Source organism: Caloenas nicobarica, chromosome 2 (assembly GCF_036013445.1).
Source record: "Caloenas nicobarica isolate bCalNic1 chromosome 2, bCalNic1.hap1, whole genome shotgun sequence".
Classification (NCBI taxonomy): Eukaryota; Metazoa; Chordata; class Aves; order Columbiformes; family Columbidae; genus Caloenas; species Caloenas nicobarica.
In genome coordinates, this window is record NC_088246.1 from 104,337,371 (window position 1) to 104,361,637 (window position 24,267).

The 24,267-nt window shown below is 37.9% G+C and overlaps 1 protein-coding gene across 1 annotated transcript; it reads left to right on the forward strand.

The window, feature by feature from the left end:
* Window positions 1-1,435: 1,435 nt before the first annotated feature.
* Window positions 1,436-21,366, forward strand: FBXO15 (F-box protein 15). Its single transcript, XM_065629774.1, has 8 exons — window positions 1,436-1,540; window positions 5,756-5,998; window positions 6,290-6,499; window positions 7,955-8,084; window positions 11,329-11,411; window positions 12,640-12,785; window positions 17,465-17,589; window positions 21,097-21,366. The coding sequence occupies exons 1-8, from the start codon at window positions 1,437-1,439 to the stop codon at window positions 21,364-21,366; spliced, it is 1,311 nt and encodes a 436-aa protein (XP_065485846.1). The 5' UTR covers window position 1,436.
* The last annotated feature ends 2,901 nt before the right edge of the window (window positions 21,367-24,267 follow it).

Consider the following 24,267-nt stretch of genomic DNA (forward strand, 5'->3'; position numbering starts at 1 on the left):
GATGTTAATGTTTGATATAATTGTTGCTTTCTTTTTGAAAATTAGTTACGTTTCTACAAAAACCATCTAAGAATATAAGATTAGTTCATTTTTTTTTGTTTTATACATTTTGTAGCTTCCCGCATAATCATTTCTCATTTTTCCATTGGGTGGCCCATTCAATCCCTTATGCTGTTAGGTTGGTGTGAAAGACAAGAGAAAAAATAAAAAAAAAATCTTTTTTTCAGCTTCCTTCAAAGAAAAAATAATCTAGTTGCAAAAACTACTGTTTAGAATGCTGGATGAAGCATATTATTTTAGCTAACTTGCAACTTTTAAAGAGAGAATTTCTAAAGTATCTCTGTAACAAATATACTGACTGCTTTGGATTTACAGTGTTTAAGTTATTTCACGTAGTAACTGTGCAAGTTTTGTCATGGTCACCTCTATCTTAGTGCAACTAAGATTTTGAGTTTTAATAGAAACCTCCGAGTATTGGCATTATTATCACTCTATGCTTGAAAGCTACATGCTTCTGAATAAAGTATTGTAAATTGGCAAGTGTTGTAACTGACCCAGTGGTAAATGAACAAGCGAGACAGCAGAGGTGTTGACTTTCACAGCATCTTGTGGTTTTGGTGGTGATTTTGATGTTCCAATACTCGCATGCTCCAAAAAGAGTATAAAATGCATCTTTTTTTAAAAACTGTGCAGCTACCAGATACTTCTCGAAGGGTATGATATTTCTGTCTGCTAATACAAAAATCACGGTGGCTCATCTCCAGGTTGCGCTGTGGTTGTTGTACTTGGACTGGCACCTGCGTTTCAGGCAGCCTTACAGATGCACAGAAACAGTAATGTTCTCAATATGCCACACAGCTCTTATTTTGAATTCCGCATCTTTCCGTTGACATAAATTAAAACTGTATGAGACTCTTGGGCACACATGGTTTGAAGATTTTGATGAGGTAAAGCATGATCTTGCTGTTTGACAAGGACATACCTGTCCTGGTCCATCCGGAGATCTAATGCCACAGTCATGGGGAGAGCGAGTATACGCAGTTCTGGCAAATGCTGGTGGTTATGGACTAAGTGTTGAAGTCGTGATAAAAGCAGCGAGAAACTGAAGTTGAGTGAGGTAGTTTCATGTCAAATGGGGTTAAAGTTAATAAGGTTTAATGAAAATGTGAACCCATAACTTTTTATGTGATTGTGCTGGGCCACTTGAATGAGTGTGGTGAAATGATTTAAACAAATATCTTACATCAATGAGAGACAAATTGGAACCCAAACTCTGCAGATTAATTCTTCAGGTCGGTTTTGATTTGTGTGCTTACGAGCTGATAATTTCCATCTCTTTTGTTTTGCTCTGGTTTGGAATAAAAATGCTTTGCGATTGTCGTTTCTGGAGTTTGCAGGCAAGTCCAATGGTATTTGTCTTTCTCTTGTTTTCCAGCATGCCATCAGAAATGCTGATGAAGATATTTTCCTATTTGGATGCTGTGTCCCTGTTGTCTGTTGGTTGTGTAAATAAGCACTTCTATCATCTGGCCAATGACAAGTAAGGAAGAGTGAAGCATAAGTGCTAATCTTAATCATGCAGCAGTTGAATTTACCTGAGTTATGAGTCTTTCTAATTTAGTTTCACTGGTGCCAGAGCATTGATGCGTGTACCTACTGGCAATTACTCTGCTGAAAATGTACTGCATAACTCACAGTACAATGTGTTTTATGGAATTCTAGCTGTGCAAGCCCTGTTGAGTTTAATGGGAGTTATGAGGCAAAAACTAAATACAGTGTTTTGAAATGTTGCTATCAGCATTTATTTTGTTGTAAAATTTGCATGTATTTGTTTGTGTTCACATGCGCATACAAGAGTTTTTTTGTTCAGGCAGTCCTTAGTGGTACATAGCCAGTAGCTTTGTAGAATTGTCATAGCTTTCATAATTTTGAAGTCCTACTTATTTAGCTCTTTCATCAGGTTTTTGCAGAGGGTTTGATTTAGTCATGTGATTCCCTAGTGGGTTTTATCCATTGCTCTTTCTGTCAGATTACGGTGGCTTCTAAATAAAAAAAAAAAAAGGGGCAAAGATAAATACTGACAATTTTTTTGTAAGCAATTGCTTATACAGAGTTCAGAAATTGCTCCTACCAGTATCATGATAATCTTCTGAAAGGATCGAGAGGTTGGTATGCGATAACTAGGATGTCTGGGTATTCTTTTTTTTTTTTCTAGAATTCTGCTGCATTCGTGTTGTTCAAACGAGAAAATGTCTTCATGTATGGAAAGTTGCTGCATCTCATATTCATCTATTTCTCATTTGCCAAAACTTGTGCAATGAATCGGTTAATGTCGGCATTGACACCTTTAGAAGTGATGAATTTAAAGGGAAGGCCATAATCCAGATTTATTTTTTGAGGCTGTCAGCAGATGCATGTAGATAAAAATTGCATAGTTCACATAAATTATTTATCTTAATATGTGTTTTCCACTTCAGCATAGTAAGGTAGGATAGAATCATTGTGGCTGTTCAAGGAAAGCTGATTAATCTGTCTTCATCTCAAGAATGTCTGTTTCCATTTTCTAGTCTCGACAGAGGTTACTATGTGTGCACAAATGGGATTTGAGGAAGAGATACTTTCCCTTATCAAGGAGACTGACTGGTTCAGTGCGACCACGTCACTTCTTCATGCCGGATTTCCGTGGACCATCTTGAGCCCCTGAATCTTGTGGTGAATTAACAGAAGTTTGAATTGAAGTCCCTCCATATCTCTGTGACAAATCTCATCTTGCCTTTCAGGCAGAGTATCTTTCGAGAAGATGCTGTCCTTGATGCAACAGGACCATCAGTCTTTCATTGTGATTTATCTGCGCTGCCTAATGCCATGCTTTGTCTTTGGCCTCTTCCAATAATGTCTGCACTTTAACAGTTCGATGGCACTTATGTCTTCAATGTAACTGTCGAAGACAAGGAAATGCTTCTGACCTCCCTTTCTGCACCCCTCTCACCCCAGCATGTCATACTATTCCAGCCTTTCTGTCATGGAGTGTGGGAAACTCACACAGATGGTCTGTCTGAAAGCCTGAGGGTTCTGATCACCAGCAGAGAGTGCTTGTGTAAAAGGTGAGAAACCAGAACACAGGGCAAGATCTGTTTGCCTTGCCCAGATCTTTTTGCTATTGCGGTCAAGTGATGACTGGCAAAGATGTGTGTCTGATTCTGGCATTTGAGTTAGCAGTAGGAGGTTGGGTTGGCTTGTTGTGACAATATCTAATAAGAGGCCTTGAGAGGAATATTGTACTTCACACTTTGAGGCAAAAGTGGCACATATTTGGCTATGAAAGAGGCAAATTCATGCTTCCCCGTTGGATGCCTTTTTGATTTGTCTGCCCTGAATTCCTTAGAAGTTGAGGATGAAGGGGCAGTGATACCTCTCTAAACACTTGTGATTCCAAGTCCCCCTTTTTTTTCTCCTCTGCCATCCTGCCCTGACTGAATTTTTGAGCTACCTGAACTGATTTTTCATCTGCTTGCACAATGCTGTTCTGGGAAAGGAAGAAGCAATTTGTAACTGAGAGTGAGGAGAAGGGTGGTAGGTATTGGTGGCAAATCTATCTTCATTCAACTTCCATTGCCTGAGACTGTACCTTCAAAATGCAGGAGATGCCTGCTACTAACCCCTGTCTTTTCAGCATTGAGCAGCCAGATGCTGAGCTTCTCTCCCCGTGAAAGAAAGGATGTCTGTCTTGGGAAGGGGTTTCTAGCTAACAGGAGAGGATTATAAGAGGACATCTTACTGGACATCTTAGGCTGAATAAGACCAGTTGGATGACACACAGCTCAGTTTCCCCTGGTGATGGTGTGTCAAGGACATCTCTGTTTTCATCATTCTGCAATTCTTAGCTGCTTTGGAGCTAAATAATAATTTCCTTCCTCCATCAGAAATGTTTTATGCTATCTGATAACTGGGTTGTCTTTTGTGGTCTCAAAAGTGAGGTATCTTGAATCTTTGTTTTACGTATAAGATTGTTCTTCATGTTTGGCCTCTCCCCGTGGAATTTGGTGAAAAGAAAGTTGGAGGCTCATGTTGACTGTGAACTCCCCTTTACCAGTCGTGGAAGCTTATGGGTCTGTGTGTTTCAAAGAGCTTTGAGCCAGAAAATGGCAGTGGGAGATTGTACATAGACCTGCAGAGCAGCAGGCTGGAAGGTTTTTGCAAAGTTGCTGAGTACGTTTGCATCAATAACAAAGAACCTGGCTCTCGGCATGTGGGGACTTATTCTCAGCAGCTGATGAAGTGAGAGTTGTTCTCATGGGTAGGAGGCAGTCTGGGATGGATTCAGTCCTTGAATGCTTTAATGCTTTAACGGGGGGAAAATGCATTACAGAGCACGTTAGTGCAAGTTTGCCTGGGGATAAGTGGAGGACTGGTGAAGGTAATCTTGCTGATAAATGGTAGAGAATCTCTCTTGAGAATTTGTTTCTGTTGCTATTAATTTTCTTTAGTGCAGTAATGTAGACTGTGTGACTAGCACTTTAAAATTAGAAAACTTATTGGAAACCTTTATTCACAGATTGTTGTTTGAATTCTTGTAAATTCTTTTACTCAATATTCCCTGAATTGTGCTAAGGATACTGGGGTGTGAGGGGCAGAAATACAACCTCATATTTTTCCTAACAGAAAAGAGGTGAACCCATAATTCCTGTTACATGTTTCTTTGATCTCTTCAAAAAGACAACTCTGAGTGTTTCAAAAGGGAGTGCACAAGGGATTGACATGACAGTGGTACCACCACGAAACGTAGGGGATTCTAATTGTACTACTCCACCCCACACTTCAGCTGGATCTGTGTGAGAAACTGGAGGGATCCAGGCTGTCTTTGTTGGGTAAGAGGTATTAAACCACTTTTTTTCACCAGCTGATTTTGTGCGAGGATGCATAAGTGTTTTGGGGCAGAATTTTCGAAAGTAACTGCTTAACCTTAAATCAGTTTTCACTTAAGTTGCTGTGTATGGCTATGCTGTCTCTGAGCTTCATCCTGGATCCTGTATTTTCAGGAAGACAGACAAAAATTACCTTTTCTTTGTTTCCTCATGATAGCTTTCTCTCAGGGATGTACTGTGTGGCGTGGTGGTTTTTTTTTTTTTAATCTGCTTCTGTGTCAGTGAAGGAAATAGCAGCATAAGGGTAAGGAAGGCTTTTTAAAAACCGCTTACTCTAGTGTGCTATTAAAAGGCATAAAACAGTGGGAAGTTCCCAAAATCTGATGATCCTACTTTGAGATGTTTATCAACCTTACTGACATATTGTAAAAATTAACTTTTTTTTTTTTTCTGTGGTAGAGCAGAGAGGCACAAGTGGATCTCATTTGGTATGTGTAATCCAGAACAAGAAATGTGTTCAGAGATTCCATGTTCTTTGAGATAACCTAGTAGGCCCATGAGAAATGCTGACATCTTGCATCTATTGGTTCCTCAGCCTTCATGTTTCATGTCTGCACCAGGGAAACTGACTTCATATGAGCTGTTGGAAGGTCAAAATACGGAAAAGTGTATAACTGTGCTTTTACATTTTCTTGACTAGTACTTATGATGCTACAGTTTCTGGTCTTCTATAAATTTAGATTTAGATCAAACTCAGTTTGCTGATAATCTATGCCTTTATGTTTTTCTGCTAACATTATGATGAGTGGTAGCTGAGACATGCATATAAGAATCACTAAGTAGTATTGAAATTTATGTGGTTTTCCTCTTTATTCTACTTTTATTTTCAGTGGAATCTGGCTGAAAATCTATTCCAGTTGTTTTCAACCAAAAAGGACAATGTGGAAAATGAAGTCTGACCAAACAGAAACTGTTTCCTTGGGCTGTGTTCCTCTGTGTGATAGAAAGCCTGGGTACTGGAAGAAAGAATACATCTTAAAACAAATAGCTGCTGTCAAAACTAGAGTAATGCGACTTGTTAAACCTGTAGATCCTTATACAGGTCTTCCATGTAAAAACAAAGAAGCTATGAAGTAAGCAATGCCTTGTCGCAGAAGATGTTTACTGAAGAACAATATACTGAATATTAATGGCTTTGGAAATGCTGGGGAGATATGGAAATGGAGCTGTAAAATGTATATCATAATGGGAAGATACGGTGATAGCCTATAAATGACCTAGCCTGAGAAACATAAGTAGCAATTAATAGAAATTTTAAAATTCTGTTGGAAGCATAGTTTAATTTTGTTGCTTTGAGAATCTTTTTTTTTTTTTTTTTTTTTTTAATAAATACCCCTCTCTCCTCTCAATTCCTAAAATAACAGAGCCTTGGGCTTGAGTTGGATAATTGTTCTAAAGGACAAAAATGGAAAGGAATATGTAATGGAGAAGGCAAACCTATCATTTAAGGACACATCTGTTACTATGCTTTGGTATAGTACAAGTTGGCCATGCTTAGACGTCCTGTCAACTCTAAAGTTATTTGGAGTTACACCGTTGCTTCCTGACCAAAGCAGAGCTCCCAGCAAGAATGGGTGAGTTTTAACATAGGATTTTTGAGGGGTTTTTGTTGTACCTGGTTGATTATGTGTCTGTAGGAGCAATCTGAGTTTGGTTTGACTTAATTCTTTCTTAGAAAGCCTCTCTGTAGTATTTCTTCCAAAGCCTATGTCCTTCTCTTCATTGGTAGAGCTTTTTAGCAAGAAATAGATAATAATCCAGCAAACAATGACATTACTTCACAGGCTAATTTAGCTACTGGCATGCAGCATACTGACTGATAGGTCCTGCCTTGGAAAGCTGAATCTAAGGCATAGATACAAATGAGCATGAAACAAACATGTAAATCTGGGATAACTGTAGGCACTTAGATTGGAACAGTTCAGCAATGTTTGTGTGTCTACAATCCGGTAAACTATGTTACTAACATTTATCTTCTTCTGTCTGGTAGGTACGTATGTGAATTTAGGGAACCTGCTGTTTGGCTGCTTGTACACTATATACGTGTATATGTATATTAAAAAAAAAAAGCAGTCCACAGCACAATGTTGGATGGCTGTTGTTTTGTAACTTAAGTGTGTACAATATTTTTCTGGCATTATGTTCTGAGAAAATATTTTTAAATTAAAAATATGCATTTGAGATATGTATGTATTTGGTTGCTGTCAAGGAGTTTTCCACATCTATGTCTTATGTGTCATTTTAGTATATGCAATGTCAGCTACATGCTTCTTACACAAAACCCCTAGCAGTAGAGCTCTGAAAAGGGAGAACTGTTGTTCACCTACAAAAAACATGGTTCCTCAAGCAGAAGCAAAGTATTCGCCTGAAAAAATCAAGAGAAGCCTTTTCTGTGGTGGCCGAGTGGGCAACGCAGGCTCTACTTTCTGCTCTTTTTCATGCATCATTAGCCAATAAGAATGCCAGTGGAGTGTGAACTTAAGTTAAAGGGTGTTAAATCTGAGCTAAATGGAGCTAAATAGCTTTGATTACAGGCAAAATCTAGAAATAACATTCTAAAAAAAGGGGAAGCTTCCTCTAACAGAAGCTTTTAATTTATTATATGTACAATTTGATGCTTTCCTTGGAATTTTGCTTCTGTGGAGGATGAATTTACCTTCTTAGTAGCTTGCTTCATACTGACAATTGTTCAATGATTCCATCTAGTACCAACATAGTATTACAAACAAATTATAAAGTAATTCCGTGGCTATTTTGAAATATTGGGCAAGCACATAAGTTTTTTAAGTAGTATATCAGGCCATCCTATCGTGGCTTTTGTTTCTTTTCTTGTGAGGTGTTGAGATCCTGCTAGTGTGCTACGGTTCTTCAAAGGTAAAATTTATGGCTGTGCATGCTGAATGCTTTCAGAACTATTTTCATGAAGTGCTGTTGGTCAGGCTTCAGAGTTAAAAATGAAATTAGCCTGAACTTCTACATATATAAGGAGGCATAGTCATGTTGCTACTTCCTGTATGTTCTTTTCAAAGACCTTGTCAACGTTCCTTAATTGCTGAATACCATCTTGCAAACCTGACTGAAAGTGGTGTAGCAATTGGTGCTGATAAGCTTGTCCAGCTCTTCAGTCTGAATCCAGAACTCTTAGTAGGACTTTGGAAGGTAAGATAACATTTTGTTTCAATACTTTACTATGACTCGAAGAAATGGATTATTTTTGCTTGTGGTTTGGGATTTTAGGAGATTTTATTTGTTTGTTTTTAATATTCCTTTTTTTCCTTTGGATTTTGAAAGATCTGGTCTATAACAACAATAAAATACAGGTAGGGACAGCTGGTTGATGATTTATTGTATTAAAAAAAATCCACCTCCAATTAAAAGAACAGTTATGTCTCATAGTATATCAGATACTGTACTGACTTATTTTTGTGTTCAGTTCCATTTATTAGGCAGTTTTCACATGTCAAAGTTTGGTAGCCTAAAGACATTTTAAACAGAGTGGTTTGAGGAGAGATTTGCTTCTTCCTTTGACTCATGCCTTGCCCTGTCCCTGTCACTCGAAGTGATGAATTCCCACAAGGCCACTTTGCTAGTTATTTCCTTTAATCTACATCACCAGGTAGTTGTATCCTGCTCCAGCAGTAAGAATGCTGAAAATCGTGCCCGTCTGGGGACATTCAGTTCTTGGTATTAACTGTCTGAGTTAAGAGGTTAGTCTCTGCAGGCTGTGTGTGCAGATGAGTGTCTTGAGAGGGCAGTGCAGAACATCCAAACTAGACGTCTGCTCTAAAGGAATCTGTGTCTTTGCACCAAATACACTGTGACCTCGGTGCCTGCCTGAAGTTGCTTACAGTTAGGTGCTATGGAAGCCCATCTCGGATGTTCTGCTCTTGGTCTGAATTCAGAGGTGGCAGCCTTTTCCTTCTCCCCCAGTCATGCTACTGATGTAGACTGAAATTATTTGGCTCTGGCAAGGAACTTCCCTCAAGGAGCCTGTGAACAGTTGCTCTAAGCTATGTCTCCTTTCCAGCTGGAAACTCTTGCTGCCTCCAATGTGCACAGTCACCAGAGGAATGGTTTAAAACCACAGAAGGAATATTTGGTTCACTCTTGAAGCTGTCTGTTTCTTAGAAAACTTGAGACTGGCTGACCTGTCTGGGTCTGTCATGGGTTGTCTCAGCCTATGAAAAGCTCTGATAATTGAACAGCCATTTCTTCTGTGCATTCAGAAGTTTAGTAGATTGGTGTGTGTCTCTGTTGCCCCTGTGGTCTACCTAGCGTGTTACCCCTTCCCATGCCTGGAAAGAGACTTCCTTCAGCACCTGGAAATGGTTCAATCATAACTTAAGTTACACATAGTTGTTAAGCATTGAGTGCCTCACCCTAGTGTATTTTTCCTGCTTACTTTTCTGAACAACTGTTCTTAATCTCTATGTGGGTAGAGTAACATTAGGCAGTTAACTGTAGATGAGTGTAATATCACAGAATCACAGAATGTTAGGGATTGGAAGGGACCTCGAAAGATCATCTAGTCCAATCCCCCTGCCAGAGCAGGAGCACCTAGATGAGGTTACACAGGAAGGCGTCCAGGTGGGTTTTGAATGTCTCCAGAGAAGGAGACTCCACAACCTCTCTGGGCAGCCTGTTCCAGTGCTCTGGCACCCTCACCGAGAAGAAGTTTCTTCTCAAATTTAAATGGAACCTCTTGTGTTCCAGCTTGAACCCATTACCCTTTGTCTTACTGTTGGTTGTCACCGAGAAGAGCCTGGCTCCATCCTCATGACACCCACCCTTTATATATTTATAAACATTAATGAGGTCACCCCTCAGTCGCCTCTTCTCCAAGCTAAAGAGACCCAGCTCCCTCAGCCTTTCCTCATAAGGGAGATGCTCCACTCCCTTAATCGCCTTCGTGGCCCTGCGCTGGACTCTCTCCAGCAGTTCCCTGTCCTTCTTGAACTGAGGGGCCCAGAACTGGACACAATATTCCAGATGTGGTCTCACCAGGGCAGAGTAGAGGGGGAGGAGAACCTCTCTCGGCTTGCACTCGGGTTTGCACGCATGCGGTTCGACGAGGAAGCACCGATGTCCAGCCTGTGCAAATGCTGCGGGAAAGGTTTGTTGAGGCAGGCAGAGTTAAAATAGGTTATTAATATAAAGGAGGGAGGGGGGAAAAATCAAAGGTTTGTGCTTTGAGAGTGAGGGCTTCTTGGGTCACTTTGCTATACCTGATATACTGTAATATATATAAAATAATTAAATATTCTAACAAAATATTTTTCTACTTATTTGGTTAGAGAATTTAAAAGCATTCAGATGGAAAATGTGGTGGGTTTTTTCTTTTTTTGGAGCTTCTGAAACTCAAGTCAAGTAAATGCAACACTTTTTTTTTTTTTTTTTTAACACATAGCTGCATAGCAGAAATTGTTGATGCTAGTAGTTTTGACAACCAAGGACATGTTGTGTGGGCCTTCTGCTATTTGGTTAGAGAAAAACTGAGAGACTCTGTGTGACCGATAGATCTCTGTCATTATATATTTTCTAGCTGTAATTTTGCACTATGAAAGTACAAGAATAGCTAGGAAAAAAAAGTTCAAATAGGGGATGTAATTTCTTTTTGGTAACCCAGAGACATGAAAACAATAGTTACCCACTTTTCAGGACAGTAATAGACTGCTGATAGTGAATAATTTTGCTATTGACCTGTGCGTTTGCAAATGTAGGACTTAAAAATGCTTTTTAAATTTTTTTTTTTTTTAAAAGAGCAGAAATCCTAGCATTCTGTGTACTTGAAGTAAATAGATACCTTTGGCTGTGTTTAGTGCTCACATTGAGCTCTGAAGTTTCCTTTGAGATATATAGGCCTATAGAAGGTATGTTTTAGCATTTTCCCAGGAGTTTGTAATCTGGTGAAGACATCTGGGGTTTTACTTTGAAATTCAATGTTTCTGTTGAATAGCTCTGTATTCCTCACTGGTGTTAGCCCTCTTTGTAAATAGTTCCTTACATATTAAAATAAGCTTGATGCTTAGGTATTTAGTAGCTGGGAGTAAGACCTGTTTGAGCCTTTCCAGGTATCTGGTTTAAAGTGGTAAGTAGAAGCTAGACAAGTATAATTTGTGGATTCCTGCTGCTTACTTTTGCCCTGACATAGCTGGTTTCCCTCTCTTTCCCCATAATAGGGAAATGCGCTAATCTTTTACATATATTCTCTACTCTTGTGAAAAGACAGTAGCAGTTATAGGCCTCCAAGTGTTAAAGCAAGCCATTATTGTTAATATCATTACAGTAACTGGCAGAGTAATGAGCAGCAGCATTTATCTATGAATTTTAATGCTCAGGAAGACCTCGTGGAAAAAAAAAGTATTTCCAGATGAAAATACATCTACTTTAATTAACTTTTCAGGAGAAAAATGAAATTGCTTTTGTTATGGTGAGTCTTCATTATCATCAACTTCTTGAGAGAAGCACTTTGGGTTCTGCGACTGTGTAAGTTTTGGTTTCTCCTTTGTGGCTAATAAAGATAACCTTTTGAATAAAGCTTTGAGTTTTACGGTTAAAATTGGCTGCTGGTAAGAGGTTTATATTTAGGCAGTAATTAACTATTCTTGTTTAATATAAACAACCATTATGGTAACTATATACAAAGCTCTAGAAGTATTTTCATACTAAAATGTTGCCATTGTTATGGTATTACAGAGATAATTTAGTCATACAAGTGTATGAATGCTTGCTGTATTAAGAAAGATAGAAATACACTGCGTATGCTTTCTCCCTTTCCACATGCAGTCTTTTTATTCCCTATTCCTTTCTGAAAGACCTAGAAAAGAGGGGAGACATCTTAGGAAATGGGAAAATAATCTTTAGCTGTGTAAGAGGAGAGAAAAAAAATTCTAGGAAACTGGTAAGGTACCTGCATTTATTTTTCAGTCCTATTGAAAAACTAGCTGGATTTCCTATGAAGTATTTGTGTATATATGTGTATTGGAGTGTATAATATACCTGTCTATACACTGTAAGCTGTTTAAAAAGATGGAGTTTTTTAGCTTTAGAAGATGATTTGGGGGATTTATTTTCCCCATAGCCCACCTCAGCTTTTTGCTCAGCTACTGTCGTATCTACTGGTAGTACTATGTGCCCACTATAATTTCGTGTGGCTCTTTCCACACGGAAGTTGAGACTTAACACCATCTTCCTTACTACCAAATAGGGTCCTGTGGAGACGCTGCTCAGTTGCCCCTGGGATTTGGGCTCTTCTGGCCATTTATGTGCAGTAGTTTCTCTTTTAGATTAGGCACAGACAAAATTATTCAATAACTGCCACTCCAGAGAAGTCTGTAGCTAGTTGGCTTTGAGATTTGTAGTTGAGCTGATGGCTTGCTTTTTTTTTTTTTTTCTCTTTTTTTTTTTTGACATAAACAAGTCTATATTCTGGAGTTTAACAGATGTTGCTTTTAAAGTTGACTGCCATATTTTCTGCTTTGGCTAGGCTGGAATGGCTGATTAGAATTATTAGATGCTGTATTAGCTTAAAAGAAGTATGATGAAATAGAGATGTTTGACTTTTAAAAGCATTAATAAAGAAGAAAAGTTGTATCTCTTAATTTCTCCCCTCTTATAGCCTCTTCTAACATGATAGTCTCGGTGTAGGGCTATTTACTGTGTCTCTGTTAAGTCATTCTCCCTTGCTTAATTCTGTTATCATTATTTTTTAAAGTCAATATGCCTTTCCACCTAATAAGCCTGTATTGGATGATATTGACCCAGAATACGGCCTGCATGACTACAGTCTACATCTTGATATGCATGGTAGAAGCTGCACCTACCTGTGTGGGACATTCAGGAGCCTCTTCTGCAGAAAAGGTAGAGCTGACAGAACAGTAACGTCTGTTTTTAAAATGATCCCTGCTGTTGTGTTTTCCCTTTTATATCCAATATCTCTGTTTTAAGGGGAGAAACTGAAATGGATTTTTTAAGACTAAGCTATCTCTTTTTTGTGTGATTTCTTTGTGTGGTGTGTTGTGTGGTTTCACAAGCTTGCTCTATGTGAAGTCTGCCCGCTATTACATTGACACAGTGTCACACCTGAGATACAATTCTGCAGATCGTCAGGATGTTTTCGTTTGGTTCAGTGCTGAGTTAATAATGCAGCAGCACAGCTTTTGGCACAGGTTGATGTTCCTTCCACTTTTATACTGTAAGGGAGAGTGAGTTTGTCCTCACACATTTTGGGGACCTATTCTTTAGAATTCTTAAGTATTCTTTAGGTGCATTGACAGATTAAACATTTAAATATATTTTTAGAAGATACTGTGATCTTTAAGATTTATAGCTTTTATTTATGTCAACCTGAGGTTGCCTATTCTGACATTGTTTCATTGTGTAATAAACAATTTCAGTGATTGTTTTTAACTGTGCTGCTTTTTTTTTTCAACACTTAGTATTTTTTTAATGAGACGTGATTTGCTATCCTTGTTCATGTACCACCCAACTTAATGATTCTAATGTGAGTGATCTATCTTGTGACTTAACTTTAAAACAATACTGCCTTTTTGTCAGCAGAGACAGATTAAAATATTAAACTTAAAATTAAACAATAAAAATTAAACACTGTAAATTAATTATTTAATTATTTTCCCCAGTATTTTTCTGATATCTACTAATGAACTTTCTATTGATTTCAAAAAATACTGGTTTTGATGAAGACAGTAGAGGGCACTGTTATCAGGCTTAAGTCTTTTACAGTGTTAAATCATTAGGAAATTTGTTCTTTTTTTAAACTTGTATTTCATGATTCCAAGTACTGTCATATAAACTGTAGCCTTGTGCGCAGTGTGGAGTGTTGTAGCCCTTTGCATTTCAAAGATATGTGTTTTTAGATTCCCGAAAAGCTCCAAACTCGAAATAAAGGAATACTTATAAGGATAAAACTTTAGTGAAATTCTATCCAGGTAGCAATAGAAATCTCTCCTGAGGTGTTGTTCAATACAGGTATCTTCTTTATACCCTCAAAAAAAAAAGTCTTCTGTAAACTGGCCAGAGGGCCAGTTTATTTTACTTTTTTTTTTTTTAGCTCAATGTCATGTTTTGTCTTCTGAAATGAAAATTTTATGCTCCCAGAAATACAACTGTACAAGAGAAAGCAGTATGTGGCACACTTTCTTTGTTGGTATCACTTTTTTGTCGCTTAGAAGCTACTTCTGTTAAAGATAAAGCTGATGTTTATGCAAATTGTAGCAAATATCCAGGAGCTACAGCTGTGATGCCATCTCACTTTGCTAGTTACAGAATTTGTTTTATTATCATGAATGTTTTCTGAACTGTTTAGGTTTTGTGTCCTTGAGCTGTGTGGCAGCCACTGAATTCTGCTTTCAGAGGACATGAGCCAGCTGAAGCGAGGGTCCTGCAGGCAATACGCACAATAATTCTTTTGGAAAATGCTTGATTTCCTCCATAATTTGTGCTCAAAAATGATGTAGTGAGGCAGCTTGTGGCTGGCTGCTGCCACGTATCTTTACAGTAATTTCATGTTCGCTTAGCTCTTTCTGGTAAACATGGTGTTTCTGAACGTGGCCAACAGTGTGGGTTTGTCCAAGCTGGTTGTATTTGATGATTTGCGCTTTGGTTTTAGGCTCCCTTCTAGTGATACGCTTTGTCCTGTTCTCTGGGAAGGCTCTGAAGCATGGAGGTCTTTGACATAGTAAGAAGTCTTGCTATTTCTTAAAATTCTCTACCCAATCCAGATCTATTTTAAATTATGGATGTGCCATGCCAGTGGCACTTTCAACAACCTGAGACACAGATCAGTTGTCAGCTATTACACTGGAGCTTTACTTGTTTATTTGTTTCCATTAGGCAGCTGTAGACACTTCTGAGTTACCAGTGAATGTCCATTTGTTCTACAGAAAAACTGATTTATTTGTTCATGTTTAGTTTCATTTTTGTCTGCTTTTTGTTAGTGTTCGTTAATGTTGTGCTTCATTTTGCTGCTCTGTTTTCAAATCGTTCTGCAAATTCTTAACATTAAATTAAAAAAGTAATATCACACTTCATTGAACAAAGTAGATGGAGTATATATGGCTTCAGATCTTTTTTTCTGTTACTAATACTTGCACTGCAGTAGCTAGCTATTTTGCCACTATGTTTTGGCTGGTTTTTAGCATTTTATTTTATGCTCCCTTCCATTTAAACAGAAATGGCAATATGGTCTTTTTGACAGATAGTATAGGGTGAATATGCTAAGTACTTTCAAATTGAATTGAAAGTGTTACCGAACTTTTTTCTTGTTTTCAGGAAGCTGTGACAGGCTTTTCATCGGACTCATAGAAGCCATGAATACTACATCTAGCTTTTTAATAAACATTCTTGAAATGAATTTACCTAGGTTTTCAACTTTTTAAGCATGGCTTTGTACCCATAAGGTAGTCTAAGCTTTGGCTTTTCAATGTTGTTCCCTGTTGATGTGTTGTGCTTGCAAAATGTAATGGAGTGATTTTTGTGTATTTAGAGAGCTTTTAAGATTTCTTTGTAAAATATCACATCCTGTGTTTGAAATGTTTTTGCTTGTCATTGAAAAGTGACTTGCAAGTTTAAATGAACTTTTCAGTAAGGCTGGCTGTTGCCACCAGAATTAGTGTTAAGCGTTTTCTGTGAAAATAACAACCTTGCAACAAAGGCTTGGGTAGAAAAACAAACTTGCTTGACTTTTAGCTGAAATAAGTGCCTTTGAACTATTGCGCTCTTTGTTTCTTTCCCCTGAGATTTGTCTATGTGATATATGTTTCTATATTCGTATTCCCTTTATTTTTATAACTTACACCTTAGGTGATCCATCTAGTAATGCAGCTGTTCATTTTATTAATGCCATGCAATAGTAGTGATGTCCTGGGCTTCATTAATTTATTAGTGGTATGCTTTTTACAATCTGTTTTTATTCCATCAAACCTTTTGGGGCTTTTTTTTGAATGAGTGAGAGGAATAGCTGCTTCCGTTCAGATCTGAATTGTAGATAACCGAATAGTTCTTTGGAAAAAATACTTGTTGACTGATACTGTTTAAAATGTCATATCAAAACTCAACTTTAGATGTGAGCTTTCAGTGCTCACTGAATAAAGATTGACTATTTATCTAAAATATTTCTATCTTAAATGAAATCTTGTCATTGGATTTGATTTACTGAGGTTTAGAACTAAACCATTTGCATAGGTATCAACTTAATAGCTTTTTTTTGCACTTTGAGCTGGATCCTGAAAGTGAATTCTGCTTATATTTTCCTCGCTGAGTTCTCTGGAGTTCACTGCAAGGACAGTGGGTATCACTGGAGTGATACATTTTCCTTGAACCATACAAAATATTTCCTGAGCATAGTCATGTTGGTTTCACTGTATTCACGGTCCTATAGTGTGTCTGTACCGAAAAACCTGCTGCTTCTGTTCTCTGCGTGTGTTGGGCTGGTTCCTCCACACAGTATTCTTTGGACTCCCTACTTGCAAGGGGTGTCCTTCCAGCATCAGTTTGTGGCCAAGCATCTCTTGGGAGCTGCTTGGCCCCACAGTACCAATTCAGAGAAGTTTTTGGCTTCTGCAGTAAACTCTGGGCTCTCTGTCACTTTGCCTCCAGCTGTCTGCCTTCAGCAGCCACCAGGCAAAGGCTTTTGCTGCTCCTTCACACAGACTTTAGCTTTTAAACTCAAAGCCAGCCTTTCTGATGTTGCTGCTTCTGTCTTCAGCCTCGTGCTGCTACTTGGGCTTGATTGAAGGAGAACCACAGGCAAAACACTTCTCTCTTTTTCTCACTTTTGCCACTTGCATCTTAAACCTCTACAAGCCACTTCAGTTATCGTCTCACTGTCCAGGGCCAGCTACTGGATCCTTACAAGCAATATTTTCCAGGGGCATTCCTTCTCTCCCTTCCTATATGTCATCTGCAAGTGCTAGATAATTAGTTCTGTTCCTTCCCCCCCGCCCCCCCCCCCCATTTAAAAACTCGATTCAAATCAGCACATACTGCTTGTCAGTTTAAATGATGCAATGTCCTTGCCAGGGCGGACTGATAGTTATCCTTATATCCCATTGTACAGGTTTATCTGAGCTACCAGACAGAACAGAGAGATTAAAAAAGGAGAGGAAAAAAAAAAAAACGGGGGAGTATTTCATCATTTATTTCATGTGTTATGTGTTAAGCTTGACTTTTGGGGAGTGGGCAGTGGTGGGAGCACTGGCAGCATGAAATCGAAGTATTGAACATGGAATTTACTCCTTGCATAAGTACTTTAGGTGGCATTCAGATTTTCATAATCAAACATACCAAGTATTTTTTTCTAGCTGCGGCTTCTACTGTGGATCATGGAATGAAAGCCGTGAACTGCAACTTCAGTTCTCTGTAATGTGCTTGCTGTCTAGCTGTTGGTGTATGTCAGGGTTCCTTAGTGGTGAGTGGGAGGAAACTCGAGACGTGGAGAGAAGCAGAGAGAACATTTACGGTGTACTTGGGCTTAGTTTGATTTGTAGTAGTATAATGTTATATATTGTTAATTTTTTCAGGTGACATTGCAAATGGATATTTGAGGCTCCCAGTTGTAACCTTAAAGGATAATACAAAGCACGTGCCTCTTATTGGGACACTTGGCTTATCCTGGGAAACAGATGCATTTAAAGGCGATGTAAAGGTCAGTCAGAAGTATTTTTTTGTTTCTGGAAATACTTACCTCAAAACAGAATTATGTTTATGTATCCTAAAGATGCTAATTTTTTAAAAATGTTTTTATTTGTGTGAGATGTATGTAACTAGAAAAAATAATTTCAAATATTGCAAAAATGATGTGAATTTTGAGGGGAAGAAAGTTGTATCCTTTCTGTTTTAGAGTCTAGATTGCACGATAGATCCGTAAGGCATGTGTGATGACTCCAGTGCTTTCAACTCAGCAGAGATGTCATGATTGAGCAGCGCTGCTTGGAAATGCTGCCCAAAATACATCCTGCAGATGTGCTTTTTGTGGTTGTGTGTGGTGTTTCTTTGGTGGTGTTGGTGTTTTGGTTTGGTGTGTGTTTTTTTTTTTTTTCCTTCAGGAAATAAGTCTTTAACCCCTGGGGAAACACTCTGCAGTTCTGTTGTAGCATGTCCATGCAATGAAAGTTAGAAACTCTTGGAAAATGTAAAAATGCTGATAGACACAGGCAGAAACTCCAGTCCCCATTCATGCAGTCAGCACATAGCTCTTGAGTCATATACGTGGGTCAGCTGGATTAACTGTTTGTATTTTAGAGGAATTCTCACTTGTTCTCTTATATAAGATTCCTGAAAGAATTATTTTAAAGTTCGAGAGTAGTTCTGTAGATTTTGCAATAGTGGTGAAGGTACATATTTTTATATGTACTTCAGCTGCCTGAATATTTCAAAAGTACCAAAAATTCTGAAAAATTATGTAGTACAATATTTGATTTCAATTTTGGCACTTAATAAAACTCATTTCTGCTAATGCTATGCAAGTGTGGAATGGAATACTGTTTGATAACATCATATTTTGCTCATACACATTCACATACTTGTTTTATAGTTTACAGTGTCAGCCAGCTTTCCTGTGCAATAAGGAACATAAAATTTATCTTAAAACTTAGTAATCTACTAGTATTTGTCAGGAACATCAAATACAGTTGAACCTGGATTACAGTTTTCAGTCCTCCTCTAATTGCTCAGGTTTAGCAATTTTTTTCTTCAAATTCCTGTTTGCATAATGACGAATTTGTTCACTTGCGTTTTTTCTCATTTTGTACTATAGTTTTTTGAGTTGGGTGTTTGTTTTCAAAAGAACAATAAATCCTTCCCCTGTGTATTGTTAATTAGAAGGAATTCAAGCTAACAAGAAAACACTTTTAAGGCAATTGTTTGCCATCTTTCTTTAATTGCCATGAATAGTCATGAAGAACCAAAATGTGTAACAGGTGCTTTTTGAGGCTTCTGAAAAATTGGTTTATTTTAGTTTCATTTTGTGTATCCCACTAATTCTTTAGAACTACTTGCATGCTTAAAGTTAGTTGGATTTTAGCACATAATTACAGAATATGCCTCATTTGCTTGAAAAGCGTATGACAGGAGGTAGGAAATCTTGCTGCCATGTTTGGCAGATATCAGAAAATTAAGGCTCCGGGGAAACCTCCTTGTGGCCTTTCAAAATATAAAGGAGGTTTATGAGAAAGGCTGAGAGACACTTTTTACCAGGGCCTGTAGTGACAGGACAAGGGACAATGGTTTTAAACTGAAAGAGGGTAGATCTAAATTGGATATTAGGAAGAATTGTCTTCTGGTTTTTTTGTTTTTTGGTTTTTTTTCTGATGAGGCGCTAGAACAGGCTGCCCAGAGAAGCTGTGGATGCCCCATCCCTGGGAGTGTTCAAGGCCAGGTTGGACAGGGCTCTAAGCAACTTGGTCTAGTGGAAGGTGTCCCTGCTCATGGCAGAGGGGTTGGACTAGATGATCTTAAAAGGTCCCTTCCAACCCAAACCATTCCATTATTCTATATGATTAACAGCTGCTTGGCAGATTTTTTTCTTGCGTGAATATAATAATGAGAAGCACATAAAAATCTGGGCAATTAACTGTCCGTGGAAATGGAGAGCTATGGCTGTAGCCTTTAGTCTAGCTCAGTCCTATGTGCTTACAGCATAAGTGATGCTGAATATTTTTTTCCTAGGAAAAATAAATAATATCAAATTTTTTTTAAACCCCTCATTTTGTGGTGAGAGATTGCACATGGCAGCACACAGCTGTGGGTAGAATTCAATTTGGCTTTTGACATAGATCTCCAAAACTCTTAAAACATTGGAAGGCTAAATAAACTCAGCAACAGCCAGGAGAACGTGCCACTGCTTTGAATTTATTTGAATTTCATCCAATACTCTAAAGAAAAAGAAGAACAAACTTTTTTTTGGTCACCTTTTAATAAAAAAATAAATTGCTGAAGTACAGATAGCTAGAAATACATGGGAAGAAAAAATCCTCCAACACTCCAGGCCACCTTGCTTTGTTTTTCATAATTGCCCTTTGATATGCAAGATGTCAGACCAGAAATTCTGACCACTCTTTCTTGTTTGAAGTAAATTTATAGCTCTCATAAGTTACTAAATGATCATTAGATTTGGCTTGAATTTTGTATTTCTAGTGTAGGCTATAGTAACAAACTTAGGGAAACTGTATGTATCATGTTACCTCTTGTGTTTGTGCCGTCTGCTCTGTATTGTTTCATTAAAGTACAGTGGGAGTGAAAGAAATTTTAAAACAATGGAAGCACAACTTTGTAATACAGTGAAATAACCATTCCTAATTAATTTTTTGGCACAGAATATGTGATGTTGGTTTGTTTACACTTTTGGAGCCTGTGATACTCCTGGAGGTAATGAATATCTTAGTTAAGATAATCTGATTCATTTAGTGATTCAGAACTCATGAGAGTAGGTAACAGCTGATATTAATGATGACACACAACCCATATGCTTTTAAGGCACGTGTGAAACCATCAGTTTGTAAGTGCCTAAGAACTGGCATCCTGACCTTAGCATTATAAAATGATGTTGATCGTGTAGTGTTGTAAGGAAAAATTTTCAAGAGTTTTTAAAAGGAAGAATTATTCGAAGGGTAAAAAGATACATTAATGTTACCTTTTTGTGAACTGAAGCTTGCAGCCATTCAAAAAGTGCTGTATACCTTTCATTTGTAGCTGGCATATAAGGGTAATTGTTGTGTGTGTGCAGTGGCCTGGAGGTGGTCTCTGAGAGTCTTTGCAAACGTTGCTGCATTCGCACAAGTTTAGCACGTGAGTTTAAACTTGATTTCTTTCTCATATTGAAAGGACTATCGTTATTTGAATGGTAACTAATAATTGAGAAACACAGATCTTAAAAGGCTTTAAAATGTTGAAGAATTAATGTCTGATTTAGGTTGGCAGTGCTACCTTCTGTAGCAGTTTTTGATGTCTGAAAGTTGCGTTTTGATTTCTGTAGGAAACATCTAAGTATTTGTTGCTTTCAGTAGTCAGTAGAGCACTGTCAATCATATTTTCAGTTTTTAGCCTTCATATCAAAAATGTCGCTCTGAACTCTGATATTTCTCCTAAAAACAGGGACCGATCTACTTACTGTGCCATGACACAGGTAAATAATTTTTTCTGCTTGTGTTTGTAGGACTGCTACATGATGGATTTTACCCTTTTGGATGAAACTGGGAAGCCCTTCTGGTGTTTCAGTGCCCCAGTCTACATGGAACTGTCTTCCAAGGCATCCAGCCTCTATGACTACATGGGTCACATCTATACCACAGACTATGCAGATTCAGAGGGTAAAGTCTGTGTTGAGTTCGTATGGTTGGAAGAAACCAAGGAGTATTTTATAGTCAATTTGGTGCTTTATATAAGCACCAAAAAGGTAAATAACTGGTATGGAACAAATTACTGACTTAACTGGGTCGCAAATTACCTTCAAACACAAAAACACACTAAACTTTTGATGCTTAAAGTTGACACCAATGAGCAAGACTGTTCCTACAAGTTTTTCGGTAACAAGTGCACTTGTATATATGTATTTTTTTAAATTGACATAGGAGGAACTGAAGAGACATTTTGATAAATGAATGAACATCACATGGTTAGTCTGTTTCTGGTACTGGGTATATTGCAATTATTTCTAGTATTATTTTTCTTTATAGATACTTGTTACTATGGTTAAATAATTGCTTCTTGCGAGAGCCATACTGTGAAAATGTCTTACTTTACATAATCTACACTATTTTTGAGAACATTGACTTTTATGCCTAGTAGTAAAACAGCATATGTGCTGTTCTGTTCAGATCCTTTAGAGTGTTATTGGTAAATAACAGTTTTTGACAGGTTTTGTTAAATGCAGAAGTACTTTTTTCATAAAATAGTTCACTTAAATGTGTTCTAGTAGGGGATTTAAAAGGTAGGAAGTCACAGATCTGAACAATACCGCAGTTAAGGCATTTATTAAGAAAATCACACATATTATCTATTAGAAAACTTCTTCGAATTGATATTTCATCTGTTTTCCCATGTTCAGACCCTCTGTCTGATTTGAACCTAAATATTTGCCTCATGTATTGGCCTATGAATTGGTGTCCCGACCATCAGCATAGCTGAGCTGATATCTGCTCTTACTGAATGTACATAACATTCAGTTGCTTTGGAAACAATGCATATCCGATACCATTTATCTCACAAGGAGCATTCATATAAAAATTGAATGTATGTGTCTGATCTTTCATGTTATTTGAAGTAACTTTAGGACCAAATCTACTACTACCTGTATTAAAAAAAATAAAATTACTTGATATTGGGACTCCAGTGTCATTACATGGCACGTTATAAACCACAGCAAATTTGTGTGGTTTCACAGGACTCTGTGAAGAAAAAAGCACAACTCTGTTGTTGCCTTCTGTGACTTTATTATGGGAGCGTTTTGGTTCATGCAAGCAGTGTTTATGTGGAAGCACCTGTGCTCTATACTGCAGAGACAGTAGGAGACCTGTACTACAGTGACAGGGTTGTTTCTTAATGTAACTTTCAAAGATAATAAAGTTAAGGCTGATTCAGTTCTAGTTTGACTTGTATAACGTTGCCTGATGAAGAAATGGAAACGTTTCTGTGTTTGGTCCTTAGCTGGTGTAACAAGCAGGATCAGCTGCATTCGGTCTCCTTTTGTATTGAGTGTTGATGGGGACTGGGATCCCTAGAAATCGCATAGATGTTTTAACAGGTGGACTGGGTGTGATGAATTCCAGAGTAACAGATGCCAAACCTCATACTGCACAGCCAAGTGGCCAGTCAAGTTTTTCTTTTGTGGCACCACCTTAAGCAAGGAAATGATAGCCCAGTCCCAAAGTCTTCAGTCACTGGCCTCAGTGCTAAGCCTGTAAATGAAGATGTAGAATTATTCTGGCTGCATTTATCCTTTGAGATGTGCAAGCATGTTCTGTGACCCGCTGTGAAGCTGCCAAAGTCAATGGGGGCGCAGCAGCCATCCAGTGGTTAAGAGTTCTTTCACTGCTCATTCTAGCTGAGTTTTTATTGCATTTCCAATGGTTAATTGGTTTGTTTGTGGGGGTTTTGTTTTGTTTTCTTTTTGGTTTTTAAGTACTTCATTTTCTTTAAAAAGCAATTTTGATTTCCAAGGCGTTTGACTTCATTATACAATTGAATGTTTTATAGAAAATTCTGGTGTCGCTGTTGGAAATGAAACAAGAGAGTATGGCTGTCCTTACCCCAATACTCCAATGTAGTAGCCTGAAAGTTTGCTAGTAGTTAATGAAGAGGTGGGCAAGTCTTTAGCAGCACTGTCAACCTAAAAAGTGATACAAGGCATAGCAGAGTTTCCTCAGGGTATTGCTAACTTATTTCTGCTGTTCATAAACAAGAATATGTTTTTGCAGCATACCCAAGCTAATGATGGTTTTGAGATCTTCAAAAATGGAGGTAACTGTTGCAGAGCTGTTCTCACACATCTTCACTGGAATAACAGGATTATAATTTTGTCCTTCTTGAAAATATGAAGACTAAGAATGCATTCTTACCTCCTCAGATAGGTCTGAGATGGACCTAAACCTGCTGTAGTGTTATGCCATGTGTACACTGCATTAATTTCAGCTGACAGTTGCTTTTACCTTGCACAGCAGAAGCAAACTCAGTAGTTACCACATGTATGATCAAACCTGGAAAATTACATGTGGCTTCACTCAAACTTCATTTTCAACTGCCAAGTGAGAACATAACGCTGAACCTCCACAAAGAAAACTGGTGACATGAGGTAACAGCATTAGCCCTTTTTATGAAAGAAAATATAATCTGTTCCAAAAATACTACATGGTTTAATAAAATCTTTAGCTAATCATCTGCCAAGTTCCTTTTTATATAGCTGGTGCAAAAGGCAGCAGGAAGAGTTGCGTGTCCCACTCTGTGATTAAAATATTCTTGCTGTATAAAAGGCAATGATTAGAACAAACAGGCAAAATGGAGGCACCACTGGAAATCTGATCATCAAAATACACAACTGGTCATGACACTAAGCCTTACATCACATTTTTCTCTTAATGCCTCAGGATTTCTTGCAGCTGCTCTTAAAGATTTTGTTAGTGCTCCATATTGAAGACAGGACAGTGTCTGTTGTGATCGCATCATTTGTGCAAGTAGTAGGACAATTTATGTGAGAGAAAGTACAAGCACTTTTCAGTGGAAAAAGGTTGAAAAGTTAAAGATTTTACTTTTATTTGTGTGTCCTTCAGGGTCCGACTCATCCAAGTAAAAGGAGAGTGGCCAACATGAACTTTTAAATGTGTATGTTTAA